Source organism: Cebus imitator, unplaced genomic scaffold (assembly GCF_001604975.1).
Source record: "Cebus imitator isolate Cc_AM_T3 unplaced genomic scaffold, Cebus_imitator-1.0 Scaffold464, whole genome shotgun sequence".
Taxonomy (NCBI): Eukaryota; Metazoa; Chordata; class Mammalia; order Primates; family Cebidae; genus Cebus; species Cebus imitator.
Window position 1 is genome coordinate 913456 of NW_016107779.1, and position 9656 is coordinate 923111.

General features: G+C 46.3%; 1 protein-coding gene across 1 annotated transcript in view; it reads left to right on the plus strand.

Moving 5' to 3' along the window:
* ITGAE (integrin subunit alpha E) overlaps positions 1 to 8106 on the plus strand; it is an 83570-nt gene extending 75464 nt beyond the window's left edge. The window contains exons 34-36 of the mRNA XM_017512160.2: positions 817 to 912; positions 5660 to 5770; positions 7802 to 8106. Of these exons, the coding sequence (XP_017367649.1) occupies positions 817 to 912; positions 5660 to 5770; positions 7802 to 7897 (303 nt within the window). The 3' untranslated portion in view covers positions 7898 to 8106. The remainder of the gene's footprint in view (positions 1 to 816; positions 913 to 5659; positions 5771 to 7801) is intronic.
* Positions 8107 to 9656: the final 1550 nt, after the last annotated feature.

A 9656-nucleotide genomic window follows, 5' to 3' on the forward strand; every position in this document is an offset into this window, starting at 1 on the left:
TGGGAGGCCAAGGTGGGTAGATTGCTTGAGCCCAGGAATTTGAGACCAGCCCGGGTAACATGGTAAAACCCTGTCTCTACAAAAAATACAAAAATTAGCCCAGTGTGGTGGCACGTGCTTGCGGTCCCAGCTACTCCGGAAGCTGAGGTGGGAGGATCGCTTGAGCCTGGAAGGTTGAGCCTGCAGTGAGCTGTGGTCATGCCATTGCACTCTAGCATGGGTGACAGCGACCCTGTCTCAAAAGTAAATCAATCAGTCAAGAACTGACTTTGGATGGTACAAGGGAAAAAAAGTTGAAGAATAGGCCGGGTGCAGTGGCTCACACCTGTAATCCCAACACCTAGGGAGGCCGAGGTGGGCGGATCACAACGTCAGGAGTGACCAGCCTGGCCAACATCATGAAACTCCGTCTCTACTAAAAATACAAAATAGCCGAGTGTGGTGGCGGGTGCCTGTAATTCCAGCTATTTGGGAGGCTGAGTCAGGAGAATCCACGATGGTTCCACTTCACTCCAGCCTGGGCGAAAGAGCGAAACTCTGTCTCAAAAAATAAATGTTGAAGAATAACTGTGGATTTCTTGTTTGGGTAACTTTGTGTTGTGCTGTGTATGTTGGGGCCATTAACTAACCCCAGAAAAAAAAAAAAAAAAAAAAAAAAAAAAAAAAAAAAAAAAAAAAAAAAAAAAAAAAAAAAAAAAAAAAAAAAAAAAAACAAAAACAAAATAATGAAAAAGAAAAAAGTAAAACAAACAAAAATGAGTTCATGTCTAAAACATGTTTCTAAAACATTGTTTCTTTCCTTTCCCCCTCTTCTAGTTACTAAAAGATGTAACTGAACTGGAAATCCTTGGTGAAATATATTTCAACAAATCTCTATATGAGGGGCTGAATGCAGAGAACCACAGAACTAAGGTAATTCCTGGCTGGCTTCTGAGTAGTGCCCGAGGAAAACGGTGCCTCACCTTTGAGTGCCTGCACAGACGTTCTGTTGTTGCCCTTTGCCTGTTTTCAGCCTTAACACTTCTGAGGCCGGGCGCGGTGGCTCAAGCCTGTAATCCCAGCACTTTGGGAGGCCGAGGCGGGTGGATCACGAGGTCAAGAGATCGAGACCATCCTGGTCAACATGGTGAAACCCCGTCTCTACTAAAAATACAAAAACATTAGCTGGGCATGGTGGCGCGTGCCTGTAATCCCAGCTACTCAGGAGGCTGAGGCAGGAGAATTGCCTGAACCCAGGAGGCGGAGGTTGCGGTGAGCCGAGATCGCGCCATTGCACTCCAGCCTGGGTAACAAGAATGAAACTCCGTCTCAAAAAAAAAAAAAAAAACCACTTCTGATCTTGGCTCTGCCATCGCTGCCTTTGTGGCCTTGAGTGAGTCAGCTTCTTGCCTGTGAAATAAGGCACTTTAGTAAGAGGCCTACGCTGAGGAGTTGTGAGTTGAAGTAACTAGGTTGGAATCAACTGCAGTATATACTGTGATTTGAAAATGTACTGATTTAAAAAAAAATTTCCAGCCGGGCGCCCGTGGCTCACACCTATAATCCCAGCACTTTGGGAGGCCTAGGCAGGTGGATCACTTGAGGTCAGACGTTCAAGACCAGCCTGGCCAACATGGTGAAACCCTGTCTCTACTAAAAATACAAATACTAGCTGTGCGTAATGGTGGGCACCTGTAATCCCAACTACTCGGGAGGCTGAGGCAGGAGAATCTCTTGAACCTGGGAAGCAGAGGTTGTGGTGAGCCAAGATCACACCATTGCACTCCAGCCTGGGCAATAGAGCAAGACTCAGTCTCAAAATAAATAAGTAAATAAAATTTCCTGAGTGCGAAATTGATTTTTGTATACATTAACTGTCTTAGTGTGCAGTATCTGTTTATAGTGTTAAATAGTACTCAGGACTGCGTAAGTGTTTTATAAGATGTAGACTAAATACTGCAGCTCTTGGAATTCTTTTTGTAAAAGTATGACTGGAAGTGAAACTGATGCCTGTGATTTATGGACTGAACGCTGTGTGTGTTACCCTGTGCTTTCATTCTTACTGGCACTTGTGTGGACACGGCTTCAGAGGTGATCTGTCTGTGAGCTCTCTAGTTAGTCATGATTGTTTACTAGAGGGAGTGTCAGGAGAGTGATGCTGGATGCTAAACATAAGACCCTCCGTTTTCCTCCCTGGAGGAGGAGAAAGGAGCAATTGTGTAGACATGTCAATATGACATTTTTGATTCTTTTTACATAGTGTATTTCTTCTTCTTCTTCTTCTTCTTTTTTTTTTTTTTTGAGGTGGAATCTTGTTCTGTCACCCAGGCTGGAGTGCAGTGGTGCCATCTTGGCTCACTGCAACCTCTACCGTGAGGTGGTTGAAGTGATTCTCCTGCCTTAGACTCCTGAGTAGCTAGGATTGCAGGTACCCACCACCATGCCTGGCTAATTTTTTTTTTTTTTTTTAATAGAGACAGGGTTTCATCATGTTGGCCAAGCTGGTCTCGAACTCCTGACCTCAGGTGATCCTCCCACCTCGGCCTCCCAAAGTGCAGGGATTACAGGTGTGAGCCACTGTGTCCGGCTAAGTAGTGTATTTCTAATACCACTTAGAAAACAAATGAAATAGAAGAGCCCCAGATTTTAACAAATGAAAGTAATAGCAAGAAAATCCCAGCCATACAGAGAAGGGTATGAAATGAAAAACAATGGCTTCTGCACTTTCTCCCTTCCTGTGCCCCAGCAGGGAGGAGTTACTAATATGTTTCTTCTGTGCACATTTTAAATTGACGTATTTCCCCCTCTTAGTTACTGATGCTTTTATTTCTATAGCAGATTCCCCAAAATTCCTTTCTTTAAATCCAATATCCTAAGCAGTATTAAGTGGTCCCTGACAATAATAAGCACCTGACTTACAGCGACTCTGTGAGTGTAAATAACTGTGTATCCAAATGCATTGCAGACACAGGAAGGGGAAAGTCCAGCTGACACAGCCGAAGGGCGCATTCTGGTTATGCAGCACAGGAGGCCGACCTGGGGCGATGGTCTGACTTCTTTGGTCCTTGCACTATTCTGTGTTTGGGATGCTTTCCTTCACGGCCAGCACAAACTTGCCACATCTCCACAGGCTGTATTTTCACATGGCAGGATACAAAACAGGAAGAACTCAGAAAAAGATTTTTCTTTCATTCCCTTTTCAGGGATGAAACATTTCCCAAAAGCTCCCAGGAGACTTCCTCTTACATCTTATTAGTGAGATCTGAGTCTCATGTCAGTCACTGGCAAAGATAGCTGTGTCATGATCACCTTAGACCAGTCATGAGTCTGAACAAAATCTGCCAGGAGAGAGTGGGCTCTGGGCAGGCCCGCATTTGTTTCTGGGTGCCTGCATCAGTGTTTCTGGGTGCCAGTATCAGTGTTTCTGGGTGCCCACGTCGGTGTTTCTGGGTGCCTGTATCAGTGTTTCTGGGTGCCAGTATCAGTGTTTCTGGGTGCCTGCGTCGGTGTTTCTGGGTGCCAGTGTCGGTGTTTCTGGGTGCCCGCGTCGGTGTTTCTGGGTGCCTGTGTCGGTGTTTCTGGGTACCAGCGTCGGTGTTTCTGGGTGCCCGTGTCGGTGTTTCTGGGTACCAGCGTCGGTGTTTCTGGGTGCCCGTGTCGGTGTTTCTGGGTGCCAGCGTCGGTGTTTCTGGGTGCCCGTGTCGGTGTTTCTGGGTACCAGCGTCGGTGTTTCTGGGTGCCCGTGTCGGTGTTTCTGGGTGCCAGTGTCGGTGTTTCTGGGTGCCTGTGTCGGTGTTTCTGAGTGCCAGCGTCGGTGTTTCTGGGTGCCAGCGTCGATGTTTCTGGGTGCCCGTGTCGGTGTTTCTGGGTGCCAGCGTCGGTGTTTCTGGGTGCCCGTGTCGGTGTTTCTGGGTGCCAGCGTCGGTGTTTCTGGGTGCCCGTGTCGGTGTTTCTGGGTACCAGCATCAGTGTTTGCCGCAGGCGGTGGTACCCGGTGTCCCGCTTCCCCCTTAACCTCTGCCAGGGCATTGTTGGGACACCTTGGGGAATCTGTGGGTTTAGAAGAGGCTAAAGGGAGACGGCTTTGAGAAATAGGGACATTTCTTCTACTCAGATCTGGCCTGTTTCCCAACTGTCACCTCGGGACTTCCTTTCATTTCCCAAATCCAGATTCTCGAGTCCCCCTTCTTCTCCTGTAGAGGAATATTCTGGTCCCCTTTCTGTTCTTCCTCCCTCTTTGTTGCTATGGCACCTCCCTATTCTCAAGGCCTGGGACTTCACTCCTATTAGTTCAGCTACCTGTGAGTGAAAGGGGACCTGGAAGGTCGACTTTAGGTCAGCCAGCACTTACAGCTTAATTGGAAGAGGCCTTAAAGGTAAGTGTGTCCAGCCCTTCACCCTGTACAGAAACCTCTCCAAAGCATCCCTGACCTTGGCATTTAAATGTATGCATGAAGGGAACTCAGTGCTCTAGGTGGGCAGAGAAGTCTTCTTGGCTCTCTGGCCCCACCCAAGTCCTGGGAACTTGCGGTGGTCACAACTTGGAAGGGCCATACCTGGATCTCAGGAAGCACATCCCCTGAACTTTCCAGCTGAGCCCTGTCCAAAGAGAGATGAGACTCCAGAAACTGGGACAGCCTGTGGAAAATAAACGCTGAGGCTGACTTCTCATGGCTGAGCTCTGCAGGTAGAAAACCTGAGGCTGACTCATAGCTGAGCTCTGCAGGTGGAAAAGCTGAGGCTGACTCTCACGGCTGAGCTCTGCAAGCAGTACACATGGATGTAATCTGCATTTATGATGTCCCTTAGGTAGTACACACTTTTTAGTCTGGTGAGGAGGAGAGCAGTACTTTTGTACTACATGTATTTCATGTAGGGAAATGTATTACTGAAGCCTTTAGGGATCTGTGCAAGATGAGAAGGAGCCGTCAGAATATTGTTGGAAAGGGCTTGGAGATCATTTAAAGTCAGTCATCATTTTATTTTATTTTATTTATTTTTTTTTTTGAGACGGAGTTTCGCTCTTGTTACCCAGGCTGGAGTGCAATGGCGCGATCTCGGCTCACCGCAACCTCCGCCTCCTGGGTTCAAGCAATTCTCCTGCCTCAGCCTCCCGAGTAGCTGGGACTACAGGCGTGCGCCACCATGCCCAGCTAATTTTTGTATTTTTAGTAGAGACGGGGTTTCACCATGTTGACCAGGATGGTCTCGATCTCTTGACCTCGTGATCCACCCGTCTCGGCCTCCCAAAGTGCTGGGATTACAAGCGTGAGCCACCGCGCCCGGCCTCATCATTTTAAAGAATAGGTGTGGGGCTCCGGGGTGTAGAGCCGTGAAGCTGCATGACTGTCTCGCAGTTCTGGGTGGAGACCGAATTCTCTGGGGCCCTCTTTGAAGCTGTCAGAGCATCTTTAACAGAAGATCACAATCTCCTGAGAGATCTAGCCCTTCTAGGTAAGAGGCCCGAATAGTTTCTTACAAAGTCTTTGGATGATTGGATAATTTTAGATGGTTTAAAATGCTGTGTCAGGGAATATTTCTCTTTCTGCTTGACTGTTGTCAGTTTTGATCAATACATGGGGTGTTGCCAAGTGCTTGTGTTTTGCCCCTTAAAACAATGTGTAGAATGTTTTCCTTGTTTGCTTCACCTGATTCATCGGATGATCTTTGTCTTGTGTAGATCACGATCATCTTCCTGAAGGAGGAGAAGCACTCTTCTTTGCCTGTCATCATCAAAGGCAGTGTTGGTGGACTTCTGGTTTTGATTGTGATTCTAGTCATCCTGTTCAAGGTCAGTTCCGCTCCTGTCGCACCGGGAGGGAAGACTGGGCTCCGGTTTGGGCACAGAGCTCCCTAGGACAGCCAGCCCCTGACTTGGAGCGGCTGCCCTGGCCTCCTGGCCACTTTTTTCTCTTCCTTCAACGACACACCCCTTTGAGACAAATGAGTAAAACAGTATCTGTCTGCAAAAAGAAAATCCTAATTGAATAATAAAAAGTGATTTTATATCTGTTTCTTTGGTACCTTCCTCTTCCGCTACCTAGGAGTTAAATAGGGCCTGGAAGGCCAACCCTAGGCCAGGATTTATAACTTAATTGGAAGAGGCCTTAATTGGTGAGGCCTTAAAACAGATGTGATTGTTGTTCCCCTATTGAAATCCTTTCCTTGCCTTCCCCTGTCTTAATGTGCAAACTCTTCTGCTATTTAAGATCCTCTCCTTTCTGTCCTCTATCCCTCTCTGCCCTTAAGTGTTGCTTTTTTTTCTTTTTCTTTTCTTTTTGTTTTGAGAGAGAGTTGTGCTATGTCACCCAGGCTGGAGTGAAATGGTACAATCTCTGCTCACTGCAATCTCCGCCCCCGGGTTCAAGCAATTCTCCTGCCTCAGCCTTCTGAGTAGCTGGGATTACAGATGTGTGTTACCATACCCAGCTAATTTTCATAGTTTTAGTAGAGACTGGATTTCACCATGTTGGCCAGGCTCGTCTTGAACACGTGACCTTAGGTGATCCACCCGCCTTGGCCTCCCAAAGTGCTAGGATTACAGGTGTGAGCCACCATGCCTGGCCTTCTTTTTTTTTTTTTTTTTTTTTTTTTTTTTTGTCTTTTTTTTTTTTTTTTTTTTTTTTTTTTTGAGCAGAGTCTTGCTACTTTACCTAGGCTGGAGTGCAGTGGTGCAATCTTGGCTCACTGCAACCTCTGCCTTTGGGTTCAAGCAATTCTCCTGCCTCAGCCTCCCCAGTAGCTGGGATTACAGACAAGAGCCATCACACTCAGCTAATTTTTGTATGTTTAGTAGAGATGGCATTTCACCCTGTTGGCCAGGCTGGTCTCTAACTCCTGACCTCAAATGATCCACCCGCTTCAGCCTCCCAAAGTGCTGGGATTACAGGCATGAGCCACCACCCCTGGTCTTTCTTTTTTTAAATAAAAAGGATCCTGCTTTGTTTCCCAAGCTGGAGTTCCAGGGTGCAATAATGGCTCGCCGCAGCCTTGCAGTCCTAGGCTCAGGCAGTCCTCCCACTGTAGCCCCCTGACTAGCTGGAACTGTTACTCAGGCACATGCCACCACACCCAGCTAATTTTTAAATTTGAATTTTGTGGAGACAAGGTCTCCCAGTGTTGCCCAGACTGCCCTAAACTCTGGGACTCAAGGGATGCTCTCATCTCAGCCTCCCAAAGTGCTGGGGTTACAGGCCTGAGCACCGGGCCTTGCTCCCAACAAGTCGAACTGTTCCCTACACAGGTTCCCGCCTCTGCACAGGCAGTTTCTCCTGTCAGAAATGGCCTTCGTGACTGTTCACTGTGCTCACTGTCTTCCCGGAAAGCAGTCTAGAGATTCTGAGTCCTCTGTGCTGGCTTCTGTGCTTTTGCTGTGAGCTCCCTTCTGGAAACCCCAAGTGGCAGTTATCACTCTGTATTATAATGATTACTTTTTCAAGTAGACAGTGAGCTTCATGTAGGAAGCTGTGCTTGATCTCTTTCTCTCTCCAGCATCATAGACTATACTAAGTATTTTTGTATAAATAAGACTAGATCCAGTACAGCTGAAATTATGCTTGGCATGATTAATAAAGTTAAAAAGGTTCAGGTGCCCAGGGGATGGGGGTTCAGAGGAAGGTGGAATCTGTTCTGGTTGAGGAAGGAGCACCCAGGGCCTGGAGGGATTGGACAGTCCAGGAGAGATTCGGAGGGAGGTAGGAGAAGGGAATAGGAAGCATGGGAAGCAGAGGAACGCAGGGCTATCTGGGCAACAGAACGGCGGCTTTCTGAAACAGATGGGTATCTTTGGCCTGCAACTGGACGTTCCCTTCCTTTGTTTCAGTGTGGCTTTTTTAAAAGAAAATATCAACAACTGAACTTGGAGAGCATAAGGAAAGCCCAGCTGAACACAGAGAATCTGTTCGCAGAAGACAATTAGGACTGCGCCATTACCATTGGGAGGGGCTGTCATTCCAGTCCTGGGATGTCGAGACCCGGGTCCTTCTGATGACCTTCATGATCTAGAGCAGCATCAAGCTGTTTGTAGAATATTAGTTTGTAACCATACGCTGTCCCAAAAGTGTCTGTGCATTGTGCAAAAAGTAGACTTGGGAAACATTTGGTGTTAAATAAAGTTACACTTTCTTTACAGCAGTGCCTTGAATCTGGAAATACAGTATTATTTATGATTTGCAGTACATTTTGTCTTAGAGAGCAAGTTTTCATTCTTATTTTTAATAATTATTGATTGTATCCTTTCAGGTAATTCTTTTTTTTTTTTTTTTTTTTTTTTTTTTTTTTTTTTTTTTTTTTTTTTTTTTTTTAATATTTTTATGAATTTTTTATTTTTTTTTTTTTTTTTTTTTTTTTTTTTTTTTTTTTTTTTTTTTTTTTTTTGTTTTTTTTTTTTTTGAGACGGAGTTTCGCTCTTGTTACCCAGGCTGGAGTGCAATGGCGCGATCTCGGCTCACCGCAACCTCCGCCTCCTGGGTTCAGGCAATTCTCCTGCCTCAGCCTCCTGAGTAGCTGGGATTACAGGCACGTACCACCATGCCCAGCTAATTTTTTGTATTTTTAGTAGAGACGGGGTTTCACCATGTTGACCAGGATGGTCTCGATCTCTTGACCTCGTGATCCACCCGCCTCGGCCTCCCAAAGTGCTGGGATTACAGGCTTGAGCCACCGCGCCCGGCTCCCTTTGGGGTTTTAATTTAAACATAAAGGTTAAGTTTGGGAGCACTGGTATCTGTATAAAACTGCCTTTCTACTCAAAAATATGACATTTCTCTGCTTGCTGAGATTTTTTTTTTTTCTTTTGAGATGGAGTTTTGCTCTAGTTGCCCAAGCTGGAGTGCAGTGGCACCATCTTGGCTCACCGCAACCTCTGCTTCCCGGGTTCGAGTGAATTCTCCTGCCTTAGCCTCCTGAGTAGCTGGGATTACAGGCATGTGCCACTACACACAGCTAATTTTGTATTTAGTACAGATGGGGTTTCTCCGTGTTCATCAGGATGGTCTTGAACTCATGACCTCAGGTGATCCTCCCGCCTCGGCCTCCCAAAGTGCTGGAATTATATACACGCATGAGCCACCACACCTGCCCCAAGATTTTTTAAAACACTCTACAGTAAGGTTTTATAATTTTCTTCAAAGTAATTGTATCAGGTGCCCCCATCCCCCAAGCACCTGAACCTTTTTAACTTATAAAGACTTACTTCCAGCTGTATTTTTACTTATTTATTTATTTTGGGGATGCTCAGTCGCCCAGGCTGGAGGGCAGTGGTGCAGTCATAGTTTACTGCAGCCTTGAACTCCTGGGTTCAAGCAGCTCCTCTGCCTCAGCCTCCTGAGTAGCTGGGAGTACAGGTTCAGGCCACCATGTCTGGCTAATATTTTTATCTTTCTTTTGTGGAGATGGGGTCTAGCTATGTTGACCAAGCTGATTTCAAATTCTTGGCCTTAAGCGATCCTCCTGCCTTAGCCTCTGAAAGTGTTGGGATTACAGGCGTGAGCTACTGTGCCTGGCTTGTAGTGTACTTTTGTTGCTACTGTGAGAAAGCACCTTTTTTCCCCCTGACTGCTTAGAGTTTGCACCAACTCAACAGTTGGTGGTTTTGAATGTTTATCTTACCTGGCCATCCTGCTGACCTTTTTTTTTTTCTTTTTTTTTTTTGAGATGCAGTGTTGCTTCTGTTGCCC